Source organism: Cheilinus undulatus, linkage group 4 (genome assembly GCF_018320785.1).
Source record: "Cheilinus undulatus linkage group 4, ASM1832078v1, whole genome shotgun sequence".
NCBI classification, from domain to species: Eukaryota; Metazoa; Chordata; class Actinopteri; order Labriformes; family Labridae; genus Cheilinus; species Cheilinus undulatus.
The window spans coordinates 29875086-29900931 of NC_054868.1; the positions used below are offsets into that span (position 1 = coordinate 29875086).

Genomic DNA, 25846 nt, shown 5'->3' on the forward strand with positions numbered 1-25846 from the left:
CAATCAGCAAGCATCAGATGCAGCAACAAATCAATCAAAAAAGTTTGGCAGCCCTCCCAATCAATTACACATCATACAGAAAAAGGAGGACAGGAAGAGAAGGGGGACGAGAAAAGACAGAAATATAGAGGGATGCAGGAGGAGGAGCCAGTCCACATGAAAAGACACAGAAAAACACAAACATGACGAAAAGGAGAGAGAGGCAGAGAGAGTGAACAATCCATCCACATGTGCAGTTTTTCTATTGAGCAAACAGAAACGACAAGATGCGACACACACATACAGAGTACATCTGACCGTTTGCCTACATTGGATCTAACCGTACATGAGCAACAATGGAGGAACGTTGAATGGAGGAAAGAAAACAGAGTGAAAGAAGTCTAAAGACAGAGGATGGGGGATGCAAATATCATTCCTCAAATTAAATCAGATCAAACCATGGTTGTGAAACACTGCCAGGCATTCCAGATCAGTGTCTTACACCAAAGAGACCTCGAAGCACACGACAACCAACACACACCATCCAGAACCAAAGTGATCAAAAAGTAAAACAAGGACACCTCTTTACAGAAATCAGAACAAAGAAAAGCTGCCAGATTTGGAGGTTTGCTTTGCTGGGGGTCAACAAGTTATTTCATGACAGCTATGTGTTCATATTTTAAATGCTAACAGAGAAGTTTAAGTAGGGTAAGCTTCATCATACGTGTCTTAAATTTGAATGTTAAATCTAACAGCCGTACCTCTACAACTGTCTGCGGTCTACAAAGTGGCACAGAAAGTGAGAATCAAGTACTCCATGATATACAGACAACTATTCTCCTCTCTCCAGTAAAGCTAACAGAGCACTCATGCTTCAGCATGCTGTCCCACTAAGGTGCAGAAATGCAGCTACTGGCTGACACATGACACAGAGAGATGACATAGTACTATATGGCGTCATACAGATGACGAGAAAGAGAGTAAACCATGCAGGATACAGCTCTGAATTAAATGCTGAATGCAGTTAGAGAGGTGATTGGAAATGAATGCATAAGAAGTGGTAGTCATAGTTGTTGCACTTGCAGATAGATGCAGTACATTCAGTTATACAAGTGGCCTTTATAATGCCATGCGGTCACTGGCTAATCTCATAATCGTTTCATTCACCACCTCCCCAATCAATCACAGGATTAGCCAATCAGGGTCTGTCAATCAATCAATCAATCAATCAAGCTCCCTCCAGTCAAGGAGCCCTTCATTTGGGTGTTGGGTGCATTTTATTTTGAATTTTTGACGGATGGGGTGGGGGGAGGGGTCATTCAAAGATGATGCCATGTGTACACAACTTACCGTTGCCAGGGAAACGGCGTGAGGACACGCGAGCAGTTACCGTGGAGACTGACAACAACAACAACATACAAAAATCATCAGGGAAATAGAGAAAATATATGTAAGAAAGAAATGATGAACCAAAAGAAAAAAAGAAAACATAAACAAAACAAGGTAATGAAAAGCAACCCCCACCCTGAGGCAGAGAGGAAGTGATGTCACAGGTCACGTGTCAACAGTCACCTACAGGTATCAGCCATTTGACAACAATCTGAACTATAAAACCCCCTACAAAAACAGATTAAAGATGTGGACAAAAGAGAAAACAAATGGAAACAGAAAATTTCAGGATAGTGGGAGGGAAGCTATCTGTTATTTTTGCCCTCATTTTATTCAATAACTCAAAATAATCCCTGGAAATCAAACATGGTCTCAGTCTAGGATACCCGACTATGTCACAGGACAGGGAAATGGACAGAGAAATGAGGGACAGCAAAATGCAGTAGCATATGGGGACACACAAACTGGGAAAGACAGACAGACAGACTGGCCTGGTGAAAAAGAGTGAAAGAGATGAAGGAGAAACTAAAAATAAAAAGAAGAGGAGAGGGAACGACAGCTAACTATTGCATTCTCATCACATGTTCATTCTCTCTCCGCCCTCCATATTTCTAATTCAACACCCACACATACACAGACATACAAGCATACACACCGCAGGAGTGCAGCAAATTCGAGACCATGCAGAGGAGCTTTAGTAGCGAGTAAAAAATAAAAGCATGATTCAAAAACCAAGAGCCAGAGCAAATGGCAAAGCGTGGCATATTTGATCTTTGGTGCCATTTGCAACTGAAATCCAAGCTCATGCTGAGAAATTAAAAAGAAAAAAAGATGTCACAACAAAATGCACTTCCATGAGATCTGGTGTTCTTTTTCAGGAGTGGTGGATGCAGGTGTGTGTAAACAAAACATTTTTTTATACCATCCATCTTGCACGTCTGAAATTAAACAATCAGCTGTTTTTGATCGATCGGAAATGACACCACACTTCTGAACTGCAGTCTCATTCCAAAATAAAACTGCCCTTTCAAAAATGCCCCCAACATGCATCACTCTCTTAACACACCAAACTTAAAAAAAATTTCCCAGAGGCTCCCATTTATTTTAACAGAAAATCTCAACATGACATCTGGTCTTATGATCCATCCATGCAACATACCGCTTACAGACACAAGCAAGCACTGTTTTATCAGGGAAAAAATAACTGCCCGTTCAATCATAGACACAACCATAAACCCAAAATGGCTGCTCATCATGATCATGGAAGAAGTGATGATGGAAAAGGTGCAGGAAAACAAAAAAAATATCCTACATGCTGTGAAAGAAGCAGATTTCGTCAGCAACTGTGTCAAAGTGACGTCTCACCAGCCATGCCTGTTGTGTAGCCAATCCACCCAGCATGCTTTGCAAACCACACAGCTTTAAGTTTAAGGTGCAATGGACAGCCCACAACATCAACATAACCAACATCACCATAAACATCGACAGAGGTGCTGTCAAAGAGACGTCTGTGTGCACGGCACCACTGCACCATGCTATAGTGAAGCCAGAGGGGGTTAGAGTTAAACACATACAGCCATCCAGAAACCTCTGGGGCAGAAACGACCAGAACAAACTCATTCTCATAGTTGGACATGGAGGGGAAACAGAGGAGAAAACGGTCACTGGTTCTAAAAAAAAATTTAAAAAATAAATAAAGGGGGCGAGGGTGGTGAGTTTTACCTCGATTTTACGTCCTTCCACCAATGTACCATGAAGCTTCTCCCGGGCTCGCTCAGCATCTGCACTCGACTCGAATGTTACAAAACCAAAGCCCTGCAAGCAGAGGAGAGGGGAAAGTGGAAAAGGAAAGGAGGGGGGGGTGAAAATAGCTTGAGAGGCTGACATCATTTTAGCTTTTTAAACCTTCCATTTTGTCTCCATCTTCTTACCTTGGATCCCCTCTCATTGAAAATGATCTCCACATCAAGGATTTTTCCAAATTGCTGAAAAATAAAAAGAAGAAAATAAAAGGTTGAAAAAAATGTGTAAGAAACCCATGTGCTGCATCTTGCCACAGGGTGTCAGCACTGTTCAACCATGACCAACTGGCACTGATCCAGCTCTGCTAGTCTTTCCTTCCACCATATCTCCCTCCCCTCTGCTCTTTTCTCTGCACCACATTTAAAAGACATTCCTCTTACAAAAAGCCAGGCACAAGGCCAGCTTTCAAAAGACTTTTTCAGTATCTTTCCTGTAGAATTACAAGTCTTTTAGTTAAACGGCATAAAAGCTTTTTTTTTTTTTTTTTTTTTTTTAGCTGAAACTGGTATGACATCTTACTTTATATCACCATTTCGGATAAGGAAATAACAAGCCCAAGGAAATCTCAAGTCACAGCGCTGACACAACTAGATTTCCCCCATGAGTCACTGTTTCTTTTTTACCCTGTGTTTTTAATCCATGGTAACTTCTCTGGTTTGTTGTTATATGATGAGGACAAGTAAAAAGACGTCTACATACCCCAAACATCTGCCGTAGATCCGGGTCCCGGAAACGGAAAGGGATGTTGGACACGTGGAGACGTTTTGGGGTCACCTTGCTGTCTGAATCATCCCCAACAGTCCCTCCACCTCCTCCTCCACCTGAACCAACACCTGACTGACCGTCAATCTGGGAGGACCCATCTGTCTGCTGGGATGGACGGACAGGGGGAGAAATATGAAGAATACTAAAAAAGTGGTGCAACAAAACAAGAATCACAATGAGCTCTTTTTTGTCTCCGTGTTTTAAAATGTTGGATTACACCTGGAACTAATGATTACTTTCATTATCTGTCAGGCAGTATCTCCAAAATTGACTGATTAAACATTTTTGATTGAAAATAATAATAAATATTGAATCTAGAAAATTCCACACACGATAATTGTTTACAGGGATCCTACACACTTTTATGCTTTCAGACTTTTCAGACCTTTCTAAAACCCAAGCAAAGAAAAATTAATAGTATACTAGTATGTTGGGCATTGTCAAAAATGAAAGCCATGCAAGATTTCTCTGTACACCAGACAGAGCTGAATCATCTTGTTTAACTTGCTGAAAGGACATTTAATATCAAGACACACTCGACAAGTACAAATTAAAAGCAATTCCTACTTTCACTTTCTAAATCTTGGAATAAAACATTTAGATGGACTTGAGGCTTAAAATAAGAAAGAAATACGAAGAAATACATTTGATTGAAAAATTAGACAAGTACATGTGAGCAGACATATTTTGCATTGTGCACAAAGTTACTAGATAGCATAAACTCCAGATTTAACTACATTTACCCAAAAGTGCATTTAAACAGCATCAAACAGTTTTAAAGCCTCTAAATGTTTCACATGATTTAGATGAAGCATGTAGAAATGTGAGAATATACAAACACTTGTTTTAAGTCCTGTTTTGCTGATAGCTTAATATTAACTGTGAGGGGTGGCAGGTGAGTATTTGTACTACTCTAAGACTCATACAGTCACCACTCTTTCCTTGAAGAGACGTTCACCAGTTCAAATTGTTCAATTTTGGTTTCCTGAAGTTTAAGAACTGGAAATCCTTGCCGCTGAGGGTTGTTATACTGCTAGCTTAATGTTAGCTTAAGTGGTGCAATGTAATAAATTATAAACATTTTAAAGTATTTTTCTCAGACAACTTAAAATCCTGGTATTACATAATTCATTACATAATTCTGTGTACCCATCTCTCACCTTTTTACATTTAGGAAACCTCTAAAGAAACATTTGCCAATTTCAGAACATTTTAGTAAACAAATTAATATCACTCACACTCAGAGTGGGTAAGCTTGCCATTAGCTTTAAGGTTGTAGTGTAGTAGTGTTAACTGCAGCAAAAAGACATGTGCCAGATGTGCAGAGCATGCTCTTGCATTGGGTAAAATTATTTGCCTCAAGCTTTAAGCTAGCTGAAGCTAGACTAGTTAAGTCAGACCTTTTGCAAAAACACTTGAAATTTAGCTCAGGTTCCTTCCATATCTCTGAATCAAGATGGCTTTCGTGTGTTTTGCACTGAGTAGAGGCTTCCGCCAAGCCACTCTGTTGTAGGACCATATCAGTGAATGGATACAGTGATGTTTGTCCTTCAGGATCTTTGTCCCATCTCCACACACGAAGAGAACTGGTTGTGCCAAATTTCTTCCATTTGAGAATTACAGAGATGACTGTGCTGTTGCAAACCTCCAGTGCAACATCAGTTTTTGTAGCCTTTCCCAGATCTGTACCTGCAACAATCCTGTCTCTGAGCCTTACAGGCAGCTCCTTTGACCTCATGGCTTGGTTTTTGCTATGATGTCCAGTCTCAGCTTTCAGGTCTTCTATAGAGAGGAGTGTGCCTTTCCAAATCATGTCCAAACCAACTTAACCTCAGGCCGACACCCATCAAGGTGTAGAACCATCGCAGCAAAGAAATGGGAGGAACCTGAGCTACATTTCAAGTGATTTGCTAAGGATCTGAATACTCATGTCAATGTGATCTTTCAATTTCTTATTCTCAATTAATCTGCAAGTTCTGTTTTCACTTTATGATTATGGGGGACTGAGTGTAGATTTATGAGAAATGTATATTTTTAAAAGTAGCATAAGGCTGCCAATAACAAAATTAAAAAAGTGAAGAGGTATGAACACTTTCTGTAACAACACTGACTTCACTGATGACGTCTATTTGCCTTCTTTCTTCTACAATTTGAACAGCAGACATGGCCTCACCAAAAGTTTTAGAGAACATAAACCTCTGGCAAAGATGGAGGACACCTCTGGACACAATGTCTACCTTCAACTGCATATTTTACTTTAAAAATAGGGAGTGCCACAGCTAAAATGACTGATCTTTAAAGATCAGTTTTGTACAAAAACAATGAAAGGTTTGACTCAGTTTGAATCGGAGAGGTTTATGTATCGTTATTAAAGGAAAACCATAAAATATTCTTTATTTCTAATCTTTATTTGTCATACAGTGAGTCTGTATGTGATATAGAGTTAGTATTGCGAGAGAGAGTCAGATTGTGGCAGCCAAGCGGCGTACTATATTTTGATCTACAACACATATTCCTCTGCACTCTGGCTCTCTGCGCCCTCTCGAGGCAAAGACCTGATGTGGGATGCACACAGAGGACGGGGCTGGCACTCACTTGAGCATTGAGGCTGTTGGCAGCGTTGGCGGCACTGTTCGCTGCTCCACCGGCTTCTACGGGCCCCTGCACGGCCCCCGCTGCGTACAAGCTGCCCCCGTAATCCAGGGCCAAGCCGTTCTGGGGGGGTGGCGGTGGAGGTGGAGGGAACGCAGAGAAAGGTGGTGGTACAAGTCCCTCCTGACCGCCAGCACTATCCTGAGAGCCCTGTTGTTGGAAGAGAGAGAGAAGAAGATGAGGAGGGAGGGAGAGCTAAAGTAACCAGCTGGCGATCTTCCACAGTATCTTTTACCAAGAGCATCACCCAACAACACAGAGACCACTTTCCCGAGAGCTCCAGTGAAAAGTCATACAAGTATGGATATTATATTTCCATCTCCCTGTGAGTGAGTGTGTATGCATGCATGTATCCCCCCGCCCATTAAATATTCACCAAAGCCACATCTATTATTGAGGGTCAGCTGCCTCCATGCTCAGAGAGTTGTACAATGGTGAGTGTCTAACGCCTGCACATACACTCACAAACGCCTCTGCACACAAATCACCTTTGACACGCAAAACACCCACACACCTAAACGCTCACACAAAGACCAACTGTTAGTAAGGAAGCCTGCCCAAGTATTTAGTGCACATTATTACCCCATGAAAATAACCAAATGTTAAACCAACACCAGAATGCGTGGGAGGATAGAGAACACGCACCCACAAAAAAAAAAAAAAAAAAAAAAAAAAAAAAAAAAAATCACAATATGAGACACAAATACAACACAAGCAATAACACAACACGCATACATTCCTGCCTGTTGGTAGAGGGGCATGGATACCTTAAATGGTAGTGGCTAGTGAGGAGAGGGAGACAGCGAGGATGAGAGAAGAGGGGGAATGGATGACAAAAGGTGATGACTGATAGGAGAGGAATGGTCTGACTGATCTGTAGCTGTCAAAGATAAACCCACAGTCACTGCCTCACTCTCTCTCTCTGATCTTTTTATAACCCCACAGCACAGCCAATCAATTCAAGACTGCAATGTGCTGAGAAAATCTTTTGGTTTAGTTTATTGACAGCATCATTGCATATTTGTGATCTGTGAGGTGGCCCCTGGGCACAAGGGTGCTTTAGGCTAAACACTAATGTTAGCATAGTGAAATACACACAATGAAGGGACTAACAAGATAAGTGAGCAGATATAATGCAAGCTTTGCATTTGAGCTGTTTGCTTGCCAACAGAATAGTAGATAACTGGAAAACTCAAAGCAGGGGCTCAAAATAATTATTTTGACAGGTTAAACAAACATTTTGACCTGATGAAAACATGTGTGGAAGAGGAAGGGATATGTAAAGGTGTTGTTGTTCACCGCCACGAATGTACAGAACTAATTTCCAAGTAGGGGAGCTAACATAGCTAACAAAATTACAATTTAGCATGAAAGATCTGTCAACAAGAAAAAATAGATGTATTGCATCCTTATCTTTGGTGTTTACAGACTATAGACCAAGGGTCAAACACATTTGTACATGGGCTAGATCTCATTTTAACAGATGCTTTATCATACAAACTAAATAAACATCTTACTACTATTAAATGGCAGCATGTCTGTCTGTGTTGATTTGCACAACACACTGTGACTCCAATTGTCCTTGATGCTGCTCAGAAAACTTCTTAGGTGTACTGGTTCAAAAATGGTGCCATAAAAAAACAAAAATATATGAAGATTTTCAATAAAATCCTACATTGTCATAATTCAGGGACTTCCCATGTGTTCTGAAGAGACTGGAATGTTATTGCATCTTAGTGCCAACAGAGGGCACCAGAGCAATATGCACAAGAAAGTGATTGAGATATTTTAGCTTTATATTTCTGAGGTTGTCATGATGCCCATCACTGGGGTTGACACTACTACACTAAGTACTGATTGAAGAGATGGTGTTAATTTTGTCAACTAAAACCAGGACTGAAAATGTTTGTTGACAGCCTTTTTTCCATGAGAAAGACTAGACAACTAGCCAAAAATAGATCTTTGATGACTAAAAGTAAATTTAAAATCCACGATATTACTCCCGCATTTGCATCTCTTCTGTCTCTCAGCTGTAGAAAGCAGTGACCCCAGGTTTGGCAGATTGCATAGAATACATATTTGTCCCATAACACCTCCAGAGGGCTGAACCGTGATCTCCAGTACCCCAGAGGTATCCCCTCCATGTTATCTCATCGACTACCATGTATTTGGTATATATTTTCTTTAAATACTTCTTAGGTTATCTGTTAAATGAAACTTGCAGAAATGTGCAGCTATAAACCAAATCCTGAGACAATGCAAACTGCCTTTATTTATAGTGCATAAAAGGAAATTGACAATAAATGCTGTGGGCTTCAATGAAGACAAAAATAAAAAGTCTTCACTCACATAACAGAATTAACTTACTTCCCTGCACTGAAAAGCAAGAAATGTAATATCATTACTTGTTGAAAGTCTGTTATTAAATGCTCTCTCTCTACACTAAATGATGATTATAAACATAAATAAATAATAGAATAAATTTTGAAAGAGCAAATGTTGTTAAGTCAAATGCAAATATATGTAAATAAGCTTAAATAACAGTCCTGGCCAATTATATAAACATAAACATATGACTAAACATTTTTTTTTTACTGTGTCTCCTTCCTCTACTTCCAGGCAGGGTCATATTAATTGTCCTCATCAGAGTTATCATAAATCATCTCAGCCATTAGCAGTTGAGGATTAGTGGCAGAATTAAAGGAAAAAAAATGAACAAAGAGATCTGATGCTTAAATGACATCTGCCTGGCTGCACTGACTTTCTGTGTGTATGTGACAAGCTGCAATGATGCCCATCTGAGTTGCACAATAGATCTCTGTCCCTTTGGGAGTGTTAAAAGTGTGTGGGAGGCTGTGCTTGTATGAGCGTGTGTGCACCTATTTGTGTGAGTGTGTGTGTACACGCCATCTGTCTCTCAGCTTTTGACCTTTCTCAGCGTCACACCTGTGACACGGTAGCCAGCCCCTCGCCTCGGTGACAAACCAGAGGTTGCACACGGTCGACACGGATCACATCGATACTGTGACATGAGAGCAGCTACGGCAGGCCTGCGCTGACTACACGGCGGGAGGGAAACTTTGTTTTGTAAATAACACAAGTGCTTAACTGGTAAACACAAAATATTTCCTGTATTATATTACACACGTGAAGTATGAACACAACAAATCATTGAGGTTTTTACAGGAAGAGGTTGAATATATTTCAGCAGACCTCCACTGGAAAAATAAAAATGTGCTTTAGAGGCTAAATTAGATTAGCATGTTTCCTCCTGAATATTCGATTCAGTACAGATCACGGATCACTTTAGATATATAGTATATTGATCCTTTCTTCATAATTGTTATAAGATACAAAGTACATTCAGAGAGAATTCAAACCTCCTCCACTTTTTTCTTTTTCTTATGTTGCAGCCTGATGCTCAAGTTGAAAAAAAAAATCCTTTTTTTCTCATTAATGTACACCCAGTACCCTATCATGACAAAGTGAAATCAGAATTTTATAATTTTTTGCAAATTAATTAAAAATAAAAAAATGAAATATCACACTGACATAAGTATCCAGACCCTTTGCAACAACACTTGTATTTTAGCTTAGGTGCTGCCCATTCTCTTAATCCTCGCTGAGATGTTTCTTCACCTTGTTTGGAGTTTGCCTGAGGTTAAGTAAATTGATTGAACTTTATTTGGAAAGGCACACAACTCTCTATAGAAGGCCTGAAAGCTGACAATGCACATCAAACCAAAAACCAAGCCATGAGGTCAAAGGAACTTCCTGCAGAGCTCAGAGACAGGATTGTTGCAGGGAACATATCTGGGGAAAGTTACAAAAAAATTATGTTGCACCAAAGGTTCCCAACAAAACAGTGACCTCCATAATTCAAAAAACAAAACAAAACTGAAAAGACTAAAAAAGGTTCTGAATACTTTCTGAATGCACTGTAAATAGCAATCCCTTATAAATTATATATATCATGAAATACACTGTATGTTTATTACTTTCTTTCAGTTTTGACCAATTGTCAGCCAGCAGCTTAAATTGGTTAATCATAAACATCTGTCATCATCTGGCGTCTTGAGCACATTATCATGCTGGTGAAAGAGCAGCAAAAACCGCATCGAATGCCGGAGAAATGCTTTGAAGTCCACGTTTTATAACTGTAACACTATGGTAATCACAGCAGGGTGATCACAACCAGTAATCCTGTTATCTCACGGCCTGCTCACCCTCACAGCTCACAGTAAATATGCGTTTATGATTAATCTCACTGCAACACTGTAAACCTGGTAACAAACTATTCTTCCTCTTCTTGTGCTTAATCCCCTCAAAAGCTTCCTATGCTCTCGTGCCATGTAAAGAGAAATCATTTTCTCTCTTTTTTTTCCAGCACTCCAGTAATACAACCCCAGATTAGTGACCATGGAGTCCAAGTTTAACTTTTCAAACAGCAGCTGTATCCGCTCCTCTAAACCCTGCAGCTGTATGAACCTCTTTCAATCTTGTCCACAAGGATCCAAATTAAGATTTCACTAAGTGATAACATCCCTCATATTTTTGCTTCCCTTTTCATGCTGTAGCACGACCCTTCTTCTGCTACCTTAGTTTTCAATTCGCTAATTATTATAGCATACTATTACAGTCATCCCACTCTGTGAGGATTTCATTACCACCATGGAACTATACATCCCTTTATAAACGTAGTTATTTCATGCTCTAATTCAGAAGCAGGAGCTTAAATAGTAAAGAAATTATGGGAGGCTGCTCTCTGTTGTAAAAGTCAAAAAAAGATCCATGCTGTAACATCACTGATTGTAAGAATGTGAACATGAGCTGAAACCCTCTGCTAAGACGTCCAGAATATATTAGACTTAGAAAGAAAGAAAATGAGAGCAAAAACAGGGAAATTAGTCAGTTTAACCCAGGCTTTTAACTGCAGGAGACAAAATACATTAAATGCTTAATGACAAACTGGATGGCTTCCTCTTGCATCAGCCCAGCTCTTTAGATTAACTTCATAGGAGGAGGAAAAATTGATAGCGGGTGGAGCAAGTCATTCTGGGTCACCTGGGATGAGCTAACCTGGATGACAGCTGCGAATAGAGAAACTAGACCCCCTGCTGGCATACTAGAAAGGGAAAGTTGATCATTAGAGCTGGGTCGGATGATGAGACAGAGAAAGCAAAAAGGGGGCGATACATCATTGACATTTTGCAGCACTGAGGAGACACTTATTGTAAGGCAAGTCTCAGCTTTAAGCTGCACAATAGCAGCATGGTCTATGGATGAAGTAACGGCCACTCCAGTTTCATAAAAAACAACAGAGAGAGGTTTTTAAGCTTCTTGTTCAGTGGTTGTTCCTGAGATTTAATTCAAAGGTAACTTCAAGTAGAAGGTGACTGGATGAGCACACAAGGCAAAGCAGCATCATATACTTTAAAGCAGCATTACTCAACCCTGCTCAACCAAAGAGTCAAATTATTTAAAAATGCCTTTGCATTTTCACATTGCAAAAATTGGTTGAAGTGGCATTGAAAATAGGATAAAGATGGCAAAAAATGTTTAAAAACCAGCAAAAAATGGGCAAAAATTGGTGAAAAGGGGCAAAGTAGGCATAAAAGGCATAAACTGGGTAAAAAGTGAAAAAATGGGGAGAACAATTGACGAAAAAAAGGATTAGGTGTTAAAAAAAAAATTAGTTACAGGTGGCAAAAATGAGTGTAAAAGTGATCAACAGGCAAAAAGGTAGGAAAAATTGGCAAAAAGCAGAGTGGCAAAAATGGGGAAAAGAGTGGTGTTTAATGGCAAAAAGCAGCTTCAACAGGCAGAACATGGCAAAAAAAGAGAAAAAGCAGGGTGAAAGAGGCAAAAAAATGGTGAAAAAGTGGCAAATATGGGGTAAAAGTGGCAAAAGAAGTGGAAATAGAAAGCTTAAAGCAATGAAAATAGATTAAAAGTGCCAAAATATTGCAAATAAGGGCAATGGAAATATACAGACAAAAAATAAAGGTTGACAATTAATGCCAACTGTGTAATTGTGGGAAACAAACTGATTACTCTGACTTGCAATGGATAATCTCTGAGGTCAAAGTTTCCATTTTTTAAGGTTTTTCTGGGGGACTAATATTTTAAATTGAGACATAAACGAGCCACAAATTATCACAGAAGAGCCACATGTGGCTTATGAGCCACACATTGAGTATCACTGTTCTAAAGATATACTGGTGAATTTTGGTTACCATGCTCACCATTAATTAGCTTCTCATTAGCATGCTATTAAGTAGCATAAGTGCATATTAGTCATTATTAAGAGCTTATTAGTACTTTATTCTGCAAGAGCATAATAAGAACCTCCTAATTACTGCATGTTAATAGCAAACTAGAAGGCTGTTTCACATTAATTATGATCTTATTATGCTTTTCTTAGTAGGGCTCTTGTAAGATAGTAGCACCATGAATAGCTCTTCTCCCTTAATTACTCTGATGGGCTATTCTCATGAAACAGACCTAAAAATTCTATTCTTACTTATGTCCAAATACTCCTAATAATGCCTCTGTTACTCAAAATATTTAGGGTACAATTCTCTGTCTGCTATGATGTAGTCAAAATTAGATATTCATATCATATTCTATTATCATAACTAGAAAAATGATCAGTTTAAAACAGTTAGATTGAGGTTTAGTTTTTCCAAGTGGCCCTGGGGGTGCTAAGCTTCTCTTGATACAAATTGGGAGGGCCTAAGGTAAAAAGGTTGGGAACCTCTGCTACAAAGGTAGACTTAAAAAGACAGTTTTATCCATCTGACACATCAGAAACTCACTTTAGTTTGGGTTACATATTCTAAATGACAGAGATATAATTGGGAGATATTTGGACATGGCAAAAAAAAAAAAGAAATCTTATGTTTGTTTCATGAGACTAGACCATATTTATTCAGAGTAATTAAGAGAGAACATCCTTTCCTGTGGTCCTACTATCTTACAGGGGCCATAGTAAGCAAAGCATTTTAGGATCATAATAAATATGAAATAACTTCCTAGTTTGCTTTTAATATTCAGTAATAAGGAGGATATTAAGGGAAAACTCTTAGGTACTAATTAGTTCTTAATAATGACAATTAATCACTATAGTATGTTACCATTTAGCATGCTAATGAGCAGCTAATTAGTGGTTACCCTAAACTGAAGTGTTACATAATCCTTAACTTTCCACTCCGAGTAGTCCCCTTCAGATGGATGCCGAATGACTTATCTAAACAACCAGTAAAAACAGCAACATAGATATCTGCTATTTATTTTTCTGGTCAGAAACCTTAATAACATTCCCATCATCCTCAGCTGTTCTCTGCATAAAATACAGATTAACAAATGTTTACAAAACAGCAGGCAGGCCTTTATAAAGAAAGACGGCAAACATTGTACCTGCTGAACATGATCATGTTAGCTTTGTCAGTGGAGCATGTTAGCATGATGACTCTAGTATTTACCTTAAAGGACAGCTGTGTCCAAGTGGGTGGATAATGCTCAAGTAAAGTAGGTTTATACACAGTGTGTTTTTTATCTGATTAGAAAGCTTCATAACTGATCCAAGAGGCCCTGAGTTAAAGTCAGGGTGTAAAGCTGGCCATTGCAGTGCCATCAGCCCTGTTTACAATCTAAAGGAAATGTGACTTGTGGCATTTAAATTGAGCTGCTTTTCACTGATAGACAACTTGGATTAGGCAAAATAAAAAAAAAAAAACCCTTACCCTAAGGATGGAAAAGCGTTAAGGGCAAGTTAGTGAGGTATTCCCCTGCGATAACAACCAAGAAGAGATACTGAGAGGACCAACCAAAACAAAAAGAATGCTCCCTCCTACTCTGTATGAAAATGTTCATCATTGCTCCAGTGTTGTCGCACTCAAGTCCCAACATCGATGACTCATGACACAACTCACTCAACCACAGATGAGTCAGTCTTGGACTTGACAGGTTGTGATGCAACAGACAAAATGATAGTGACTTAGATGTCAATACCACACACTCTGGACTCGATATTGTGATATCCTGGCTGCAACATTGAATACAGCTTCTATGGTATATACCCCTGATCAGATTTTATCTCCGTCAGTCATAACCTCCCCCTCATTGTTAAGGCTAAGCAACAGACTACAGCCTAGCAGGGGAATGGACAACCCCGGCTGTTGCTGCTCCTTCTGCCAGACCAAAATAGAAATGGAGTACGGGCCAAAAACAACCTTGTATTTGTGCTCGTCGATTGGCCTTTTCAGAGGAGATCTACTTTAGCTTCATCTCAACAGCGCTCCTTCTACCTGAGAGCCTGGAATATGAAAAATAGTACGAGCCTTTCTGTGCACCCCCCTCCTCTCAAATCATCAAGTTATGGGCTTTTCGCTCACTGCGAGTGGCCTTTGTGCTTTTCAATGAGGTAAAAGCTCACACTGAAAGATTGCAGTGTAAGAGAAACGCAGACAAAGAGGGACGGCTCTGTTTTATGCCAGCACTCAGGTCTGTGTATGTTTTGTTGTGTACACATTGTGTGCATGTAAGCGTGTGTGTTTGTGCTTCCGCTCCCCTGGCGTTAAGGCGTTAAGCATTAAGGGGTTGTGTAAGTGTATGCGTTGGCCAGGCAGAGCCAGTGACTCAGAGCAGTAGCTGTAGCTGCCTTTCTTTCGGGTCAGTTAGCAGCAGCAAGTGTGTCTGAGGAGGCATGTTATAAAATGTGCTCGTCTGCAGCAGTCTCACTACGCTACAGGAGGGGATGAGGAGGAGGAGGAGGAGGAGAGAGGAGATGAAGATGGCTAAGAGCTAACTAGGGCAACACTGGGTCATTTCACATGAATAATGGCATTTCAGTATCTTACTTTATCTGGCTCTGAGCCATAGCCTACTTCAAAAATCTTGCTGATGAAGAATGTGATTTATGCCAAAAGCAGTTGCTCACATTTATGCAGAATAACAACTTTCAATGAGCAAGTTGTTTTCAGCTCTGATTTTGGCTTTTGACTCCATGCTGATGTTACCCAAGCAGAAAAACAGCTGGAGAAGCGTTCACGCAGTGTCTGTGGCATACTTATGAGCCAGGAGACACCCTCTTGTTAAATTATTCCATCCCACGTCAACCCCTCCTCCTTCTCCATCACTCTTCCTCCTCCCCCTCTTGCTCTTCCTCCATGCTCCTCTTGCTGCTGTTCTCCCTTTCCTCCCACTCTCTCTGCTGACTGCTTTGCTTCTTTACGCTTCATAAAATCCAGACGGGACCCTCGCACATGTCCCACCCCCACGCGTGTCGATCAAGCCCATTTGCTTCATAGCAACAGGATATCAGCGATGCCTGGGCCCCTCCTCCACCACTCTTCTCCATCTCCTTATAGGGTAACATGTCTGCTTGTCAAACAAACCCCTCCCATAACACCCCCATCCTTTTCCTTGTAGGGTCTCATGGATGGTTCCTCTTCCTCGCACGGTATTTCTGGGAGACTCCTCTTCATCATACATGCGTGCAGAGACACAAACATGAGCACTGGCTTCCCCTGTCATCTCTCGTCTTGCTGTGACAATAGTCCGCCCTGCTTCTCTGCAGCATCTTTATGAAATGTAAACACTCCAAAACAAAAGCATGATGACATTATTGTCCACATTTATTCCACATTAAACGCACAAAGACAGCAGGACAAACATGCGCAGGTGAACACACAAACTCACATAAAGACATGTGTTTACCCAATATTGACACACCTCCTCCGGTATATTAGTTATGACCATGAACAAGTTAGTCTTGTTTGGAGCTCAGGTAATAAAGCAAACATACATCTGGCTGTCCAGCGTGAGCCTTTAAAAATGCACACAAGCAAGCTGCAGCAGCATGTTGTCACCGTCAACCGCATCATGCACAGAGTCAGCAAGGGCAACCCCTATCCATTTCAAAGGCAGGTTGGTTTAAAAAAAAGGCACACAGATGCCTCACAGTGACTCATTAGAGATGCAAATAGCTGCTAAAAGGCATAACTGCTAATACAACCTGAGCTGTGGGTCATTTCAGAATCCTCTCTCACTCTTTTTTAGTGGTAAAAGGTGTCAACCTCACATGGCTCTCCCGTCGGTGGTTTCCTCGCGCCTCAAACCATCTAACAATCTGCACAAAATGAATGACTCATGCAAGTTGCCACGGCAACACGTCTCATTGGGATCATTTAACGACCAGCATTGTTAACCCGGCAAAGAATCAATAACAAGATTTGGGAAAGGGTGGGAGGTGGAGGCGGCTGGTGAAACCTCACGGCCCATTTTCATTTTTATGTAAGCGTGGCGATGTGTATGTGTTGTGCAAGTGTGTATAGTTTTGCAGCAGGTAGGCGTCTCTCCCTCGCCTTAGGGCACACACTTAGGTGGGGCTTGAGAAAATATTTCTGTCTTTTGCACATGATATGCTACTTAAACTTCTCGCAGGAAGGGATGAAAAATAATAGCAGACAGCAGCAGCAGAAATCTAACTGAATAGTTCCACACACAACCGTAACTGCAAAGTCAGCTCTACAGTCTGAAATTGCGTCACAGAACAAACTAGCTCTCTCTAGTTGACCTACAATATTGTCAAATCACAGTGTGGCTCTGTCTTTCCTGTTTTGTCTGTCTTTGCATGCTCCCTTGTCCACGGGCTTCCCTGCTTAACTGCCAGAGGGTATCCCGTCACCTTAAAAATCAATTTTCTATTCTCCCGCTCCATTCTCTCTATTTTCAAACCCCATCCCCCTCTTCCAGGGGCTCTTGGAGGAAAACATTGAGATAACAGCTGCCAGGGCCCCAGGGAGAGCAAGAGGAGGGAGAAAAGAGGTCAAACAGTAAAGAGAGCAGGAATCCAAGGTACATCTGAAAGAGAAGCACACGCAAGCAAAGGCAGGAACGAACACACAACGCCTGACTCACATCGAATGAAATGATATGAACGTGACACTTCATGCACCAACTTTGCAGCCCACTGTGTGCTTGAGCTTGTGTGTGTGTCTGTGAAATGTGTGACACAGAAATTACAGTGAGGAGGTGTTGTTAGCTGAATAGAAGAGATGCAGAGGGGAGAGAGAGAGAGAGAGAGAGAGAAGACAGCAATAAAAAAAAAAAAAGACAGAGACAACTGTTCTGGGGACACCTGTCCCTTTCGCTCACAGGCTGGAGCGATGTTCAGAGACAGCTGCAGAGGCAATAAAGAAGAAAGACTTTTGTTTTACTTACCTCTCCTCCCCCTAATCCTTCACTGTTTCCACTCTGAAATCTCTCAAGACTTTACTGCAGAAGCAGCACACTTTAACAGCGACATGCAGCCCTACAGACTTTACATGTTGTACTGTATGTTCACATGGACTCTTCTGAGTATACATAATACATGGCAGAGTGGAGTTTCTGGCAGTTGCAGCTCTTGATGTTCAGATTGCGTGCGCTTTTTAGCTCTGGGCAGGAGAACAGATGCCACAACAACGGCGTACAATAATACACTGCTGCTCATGCATTTTACCACAACCGAGCATAATTGTGGCGATACAATCTGCAAGGCTTTATCTCGCTGTCATCTACGCCTACTACGCTAGTTTTCTGTGTTTGTATCCTCTCGCAGCAAACCAGCGGCCAGGTCTAACGAGAGTATGAAATGCCCTGACTGGACCACTCTAGTAAAGGGGGTCAAGTAGAGTCCTCATCTGTTAGTAGTTAATTAACATTTCATGCTCGATGACAGTGCTGCTCCTGCTCTGACGCCTGTTCCGTGTGCAGCGCAGCCCAATGCTCAGCGAAGAGACACGGCGTACACAGAGGAGGATATGTAAAGATATGAAAAGAGAAACACTCACCGACAACAGGGAAGGATAGTACAGTCCCATCATCGTATTCTGTGCAACAACTGAAACTGTCGCTGCTCCTCTCTCCTCTCCTCTCCCCTCTCTCTCTCTCTCCTTTCCTCTTCTCACGCTGCCTTGCTTTCTCTCCCTCTCTCCCAGCCTGTGTCACCTCACCAGTCCGTCTCTCTTGTCTGTCTCACAGATTCAAAATCTCCCTCTCTCTGCCCCCGCTCGCTCTGTCTGCCATGCAAACCCCCCACCCTCCTCCCCACCTAACCCTCCTCCCCACTTCCACCTCTTCTTCCTCCTCCTCCTCCTCCTGCACTGGCCTCTGTCCCTGTCACTCTCCCTCTCTTGCTTTCTTTACTACCCCCTCTCTCTTGCTCTCTATCTCCCTCTTTCTGTCTCCCACTCACTCTTTTCTTTCTTCTTCTCCCACTCGCTCCTTCCTCTCCTTCTACCCCCAGCCTTCTGTTATGCTGCTGTGCCCTTGCCTGCTCATCTCTTCTCTTTCTTTTTTAGTTCTCCTCCTCCTCTCTCATACAGATAGCCCCCCTCCTACTTCTCTTCTACTGTCACACCTGCAAACTTTCCCCTCCCACTCTGCTTCCCTCTCATGTCGCATTCCCTCTCTCTCTCTTTTCTTATGCTCTCTTTCTCCATGTAGGTGAGTTAACTGGGGCTTCTCGCACCACTGGGAGAGAAAGTGAACACTCTTCTCTCTCTCTCTCTCTCTCTCTCTCTAGCACCTTTCAGACATGCACCTGGTTACATAAATGTGCTGCCAAATTTGTGTGTTGTATAAAGAATTTTAGCCTCTTTTAGCTCTTTGTTTTGGTTTTAAAGCATAGGCATGACCTGTGCTGCTCCTATCAAGCCTGTTCCAAGACAGCTGATCTGAGGTGAAAGGCTCTAACAAATCTTCAACCTGCTCGGCACCAAAACCACAAACAATTAGCTCCTAGACTTGAGCACAACAGACAATTTAGCAGATACTTTTTTTTTCTCAGACGCATTAAATAATAAAACCATTAAGCACAAAAGACATGAAAAGAGATTTGCAATCAAAAAAACAGCTCAAGAATAGTCTATGTATCTCTTTAAAAACAAAAAATCAGAAGAACTCATCATATCACGTAATTTAAAAGACGACAGCCAAGAAAGTCTTCTGGCACTGCGTGCACACAGCACTCATCTTTTGCACGACAGCCAATAAATGAATGCATCTGTGAATCTCTTGTGCATGGCTTGGCTCCAACAATACTGTTAGTAAGAGAGCCATTGTTCCAATACTAATACGTCCATATGAAAAGACTGTAGTAAGAGTTTAAGGTTTAAAATCCACACATGTATTTAAGACATCCTTTTAAACTTATTGGTGATAAAAATTAATATTCCTTGTATATTAAATTTAGGAGGTTTTCATCGTTCTTGATTCTTAACAGATCCGCTGATAAAAAAAAAATGCTGTTATTGTATTTGACCAACAGGGTCCAGAGAGGAAGCTTTGCCAAAATAAATTACATACAATAACACAATATCCAACAGTGTTAATCCTGGTAGCCATTTAAATTTTTTTCTTAGTTTTAGTCTTCAGACTATTTTAGATTACTTTTTATTCTACCTTAATTAGTTCATGTCAATGAAAACTCAAAAACATTTGAGTCCAGTTTTAGTCAATAAAAACTCATCGTATTTTAGTCAAGGTATCTATTTTCTCTATTTTCTCAAATCAACCAAAATGTAAAATGAATATAAGGGTAAAATTCTCATATTCATACACTATCAGTACTCTGATTGAAAATCTACTGATCAAATACAGATATACCCTACATGTGCAGTGGAGAAATACCACAGATTTTGAATGTCCAACAGTCAGCACTAACATTTTAGTCTTGTTTTAGTCTCCATTAAAAAAATAAACGTATCTTTCTCAGAGTTTTTGGAGCATACTGATATCAGAAAACTTTTCAAATGGGAATTTTTCCCCCCAAATGTTGCAATTTATACATTTATACTCATTTTATACGTTTTTTCAACAAACACAAGCAATAGTCATTCGATATTATAACCGACATAATATTAGATAAAGTAAACTTAGACTTAACAATTTTGAAAATCTAATAGTGATTATTTGACTTGTATGGTAAATTTGGTACAAATTGTTTCATTGAAAGCGGTGAACATTTTTATGTCATTCTAACTTTGATTGAGAAAAACACACAAAAAAGGAATACAGGATTGTTTTGTAAACTGTTATAAGGAAATAACTCTTGAATGACTGCATGATGTGTTGGGCACAATGACTGGCTGGAAAAAATAAAAATACAAAGTGGTATTTTGATGCACATTTTAGGTTAAAGAAATACTGCACCTTCTGCACTCTATAAATTGCAGCAGGCAATAATGCAATTTAATCCAAATTTGGATTAAGTGTCCAGCCCTAGTCATCCCTACTAGGACTGGGCACAATATTGGAATTTAGGCAATCTCCCACATGCTGAAATTTACAAATTAACTTTAGCCAGTACAAATATTGAAATGTTGTTCAGACCTAAAACTTTAGTCCTCGAAACCCACAATTTAAAATTTAAGGATGAACTAATTAACAAATTTCAGGCCTAGAAATGCAATTAAAAGTTTAACCAATGATGTGGAATAAATTCAAAGACATCAATTATGCATATTGCTCAAGCCTAAAACTCCATTAACTTTTTTGTTAGTTTTTGTTAGTATTACAGCTAATATAGGCAGATATTTTTATCAAAATATTGATTGTAAATTTGGCAGAAATTTTCATTTCTGCTGATATGGATATTTTAGATTTTAAGCTTAAATCTGCCATTACAGATATCATCCCAATAATATTGTGCATCCCTAATTCTTAGCAAGCCTTAGTTTCATCTTCTTCATGGGAAAAACATAGCTAGCTAATGTTTTGAATCATGCGTAGTTTTTAATAAATTAATTGCTTGACATTAAACAATAAAAAAAATCAATACCACCATTATTTCTAAGGATGCACAGATATATCAGTTTAAACATCTGTATAGGCTGATATCGCATTTAGCACACTTAAACGCTGATTTATAGAAGTAACTTAAAATTTGGCAAAAGATGTGACCTGTTTGACAAACTGATCTGTTTTCATGGTCAAACATGAGAGAAATGTTGGCATTATTAGAGTCTACCACCAAAAGAAGTAAGGAAAAACATCGGCACCGGTATCAGTCATCAGCTAAATTGTTATTTCAAGCACTGGTATTGGCATCAGCCCTTATTTTTACAACTGGCGCATCCCTAATTATTGCAGACTATATTAAAGGCAGCAGGGTTATGAGAAAGTTAGAAAGTGAATTATAAAGACGGCATTTCCCCTCAAGACAAATAAATCCTCTCTTAAGTTCATCCTCCATGTCAGCTAAGGGCTCGTCTCTGTCTTCACACATCAGCTCTGCAGCTCTCCGGGCTTTTCCTTTAGGAGCCTTTGATCACATCATTCTCACACGGCTGCTGACAGTTTAGCACCTCCGTGTTGTGGGAGTCTCCGCTGCCCCAGCATTGTTGTCTTCCTCCCTGCCTTTTCTCTCCTGGTCAGAGGCCAGTTCACACTTCAGAGTCCCTCAAGTACCGCTTGGCTGACTTCTTTACATTCCAACGAGGGATTTCTCACGCAGTAACTTCGATGATTCATTCCTCGAACATTATCATTAGGAAGGAAATGCTTCAAAGCTGTATCATCTTTCAGTGAAATGAAAACTGGCTAATTGGCTTTGAGGCTTCTGCAATATCCTCTAACAGTACAAAACACAGTCATGGAGAAAAAATATTTCAGACCGAGGCAATTAAGAGCATACAAGTGAGGGCTTAGGACAGATACTGTGTAGATAAGTGAGCAGAGGTTGCTGGGCGTCACAGAGAGCGAGGTATGAGGGGATTATGGGTAGAGCATGAGAGGATGAGTGGATAAAGGGAGGATGATCTAAGGATTAACCACATAAACTGAGCAGGCTAATAACACAATCAGCAGGCAAATACAAACACAAGTAAACAGATTGTAGCCTTGCACACAGTCACACGCACAAAGCTGTCCTTTGAATCTGGTTTGTGTTTCAGCACGTTAAAAGAATATACGAGTTGTTCAGCCTTCAGATGAACATGTTGAACTCAGAGGCTCCATCATGATTGCTGATTATTTGAGGATATCAAAAAGGAGTGGGAGGGTGAGTGAGACTGAGTGGAGGTTATAGAGGCATGTCTTCTTCTACACAAGATAAATGATAACCTACATCACCACCTTGTGGTTTAAAGAGCCGTGATCATGTTATATGAAACTGGATCCAGATGGGAGACATACATTATGAGCCAGTAAGGTGCAATGCGATGAAAACATTTTTGCATGCTTTAGTTTTAATTGTGTCCTTACCTGACTGTGAGTTGGGTAGCCATGGTAACTAAGGGTCAGCGGGTCGTTGTTCTGCAAGAGATGAGAGTAGATTTTTGAATACGCGATCAATAATATTCAAAGCAGAACAAGCCAAAGACGAGCGGCTTGATGTAATTTTTATTAGTCATTCATTTATTCACTCTCTCCTGTGATCTCTCCGTATTTGACATTACAGATCTTTGGGTGTAACTGACTCCTAATCAAATTAACTCCTCTGGCAGTGACACACTCCTGCTATCTCCTCCAAGAGTTTTTCCACCCGGCAGATCTTTTGTCTGCTCGTAAGGACGTGATAACGGGGGCGAGTGAGATCATGCGAGGAGCCAGAGATGAAAAGAACGGAGTGACACCCACCACCCTTAAATCATAAATAGGTCAGCAGTGTTAGGGAGCTCGCTGGTGTGACACGGCACCCCTGATGAAATCTCCGACACATTATTCTTAATGTTCTGGCTGTGCAAAGCAAAGAGGGATACATCAAACATCTGCAGACTCATTACAATTTAACAAGGGGCAGAAAAAGAGGAACACTTTCTGTTTGGAGACAAACACAAATTACATGCCTAAAGTGTTATGAGTGCAAATAAGTGAGTTACAAACTGTGTTCCAGCTTTTATGCTAATATATTCCATTAAAATGGGAGATTTTCACAGCAATTACAACACGCTTTGAAGAGGGGAAACAGAATTGCTGTTCTCTGGCTTCATATCACCAGATTAGAAAACAACTCCACTCCTCCCTCCACTTTCTGTCCTCCCCCCGCTTTCATGTGGAACCAATGTCCCTCATCTGCTCCATCCCCAAGGGGAACACTTTGCTCTGCGCGCTTCACAGCTTGAGTTCGCCTGATTAATACTGTAGCCATGTTAACTCTGGACCTCATGGGGCTGTTTCAGCAAAACTAAGCACAATGTTTCCAAATTCAAGAGGCTCCATCTTTGAAATGGGAGAAGAAGAAGGATGGAGAAATGCAGTTTGTGTGATTTTATCTCAGAGCCAAAAACGTACTTAGTGAACTGGCTTTGGGAGGTAGAAGCTCTAAATAATGAATCACCTCTTAGAGGCTTGAATAACATGAATAAAGTATAAACTGCATTTTACAGCGAGGCCAAACTCGCTAGGAGACAACCTAGGAGAGAAAGATCTAAACAAAACTAAAAAAGGAGGAAACAGAAACACATAAAGGGACGCTTGCTGTTTCAGAGAGGAGGGGGAGGTGTTGTTAAAACACATCTGGATGTGATATTATAGCGATGGAAAGGGGGCGGAACCAGAGATGGAAATACAACAGGAAATGGACTGCAAGGAGATGGGAAAAATGGGAAAAAAGATGGAGGGAGCGAAGACAATGACTCATACATGAGCAGAGTCATGTGCTTAATTTCCTTAAGGAACAGGGAGGAATGAGAGAGGGAGGGCTGCATGGAGGCTGCAGTGCAACAGCACATAAAACTACAAGGTTTTTGCATTCTTAATGCATAATAAGGAAGCCCAATTTGACACTTTTAAGGGCCCTTTTGTTGGAGACAAATGACGCACAGCTGATTCTCAAATGGGGAGGGGGTTGTAACGGTGGTTGTGTCATGAGAGATGGGGTTCATAAAACAAGAGGAGCAATCAGGAGAAAGTAACAAAATGACTTGAAGTCAACAGATGGCACGGGGGGGGGGGGGGCAAGTTTGAGAAGAGGGTAAAGGAGGGACTCACCCTGCAATTATAAAATCTGAATGAAAACAAGAACAGGGTGAGGAAGATGCTTACCTCTGACTTTCTACTTCTGCCATTTTTCCCAAGGCAATAATAATCCTCATGAACCGTGCTACTCGCCCTATGTACACTACAGGTAGTAGTGGGTGTGTGATTGTTTGGTGTGTGTGTGATGTCTAATTTGGTCACAAGACTTGAGTCTATTCCTACTGTGCCTCGAGACCGCGGCTCTGTTGAGGAGGAGTGGGGGAGGAACTACATTTCAGCGCTCAGAGAGTCATCCTACCTCAGTGCACAGCACTCAGGAGGATGTGAATCCATTTCATCCACAGAGCACTTATGTGCTAAGCCTCCAAACCGTCAGCCAGATGATCTCCAGTTTATTTTCTCTCCGTGAACTTCACATCCCTCTGACTTTCCACAGTAAACCTACACATGCTTTTTTCAGGGAGTTGTTGGCTGCAGTCAGAGTGGATTTTGGATGCAGCCTCGGCAGTTCAGGCCTCAGAATAAAAATCAATCATACAGCAGTATCAGCTAGCCAATCACATGCAACATCATCAAAACTGATGTCCGCCGTGCTGATCTGCATCTCAAGATAAATCTGTCACTTTAATCTCCCAATTTATTTCACATCTGATTGAAAAGATTAACATTTGCAATTCATTATTTACTGCAGGACATAACTGCTCATCATGATTAACTCAACATCATTTTGTTGTAACATAATGCAAATGAAACTAGAGGCTGGTACAGGACTCCAGGGGCTAATGCTAGTGCCTGTTTTTGGTAGGAAATTTGGCTGCCATTAAGGTTTCTTTTGACATTTTAGCGAGGATTATTTTAATGTGATCATGAAAAACACATGTGGACTAATGTAGTTTAACATGATCTGTGTTTGCAGCTGCTACAACATAGTCTGTAGAGTGTTGTTGCTAAAGAAAATTATTTTCATTTAATGATTTTAGAGGACTGTATAAATGTCCATCCTAATTCCCCAATACTCATAAATCAACAGGGCAAACATGTTATTTTTTTAATTTAAAAAAGTTATTTTGGAAAGTCTAGAAAAAAAGGTTGAATGCATTGGGCATTCTGGCTTACATATTGATCAACACAATTAAACATTAAACAGAATAATCAATATAGTCTTGATTTCTGCAGAAATGGTCTATTTTGTGTTATAGTGACTATCCATTCTGTTATAATCGCTCAAAAATAATATGTAAATATCTGCAGAAATGTTTATATCTGCCGATATGATACCTCATTTTTTCAG

General features: G+C 40.5%; 1 protein-coding gene across 6 annotated transcripts in view; it reads right to left on the minus strand.

Moving 5' to 3' along the window:
* Positions 1-25846, minus strand: part of rbfox2 (RNA binding fox-1 homolog 2) — a 43527-nt gene that overhangs the window by 13144 nt on the left and 4537 nt on the right. For 5 of the 6 annotated variants that reach the window (XR_005991841.1, XR_005991840.1, XM_041786172.1 and 2 more), the window contains exons 2-6: positions 22840-22890; positions 6532-6738; positions 3871-4041; positions 3300-3353; positions 3091-3183 (exon numbers count right to left, since the gene is read on the minus strand). Coding sequence is in view for 4 of the 6 variants with exons in the window: in XM_041786172.1 (XP_041642106.1) it covers positions 3091-3183; positions 3300-3353; positions 3871-4041; positions 6532-6738; positions 22840-22890 (576 nt within the window). In the remaining 2 variants the exon portion in view is untranslated. Of the gene's footprint in view, positions 1-3090; positions 3184-3299; positions 3354-3870; positions 4042-6531; positions 6739-18425; positions 18642-22839; positions 22891-25846 lie in introns of those variants that run through there. The other variant, XM_041786175.1, reaches the window with a different exon arrangement.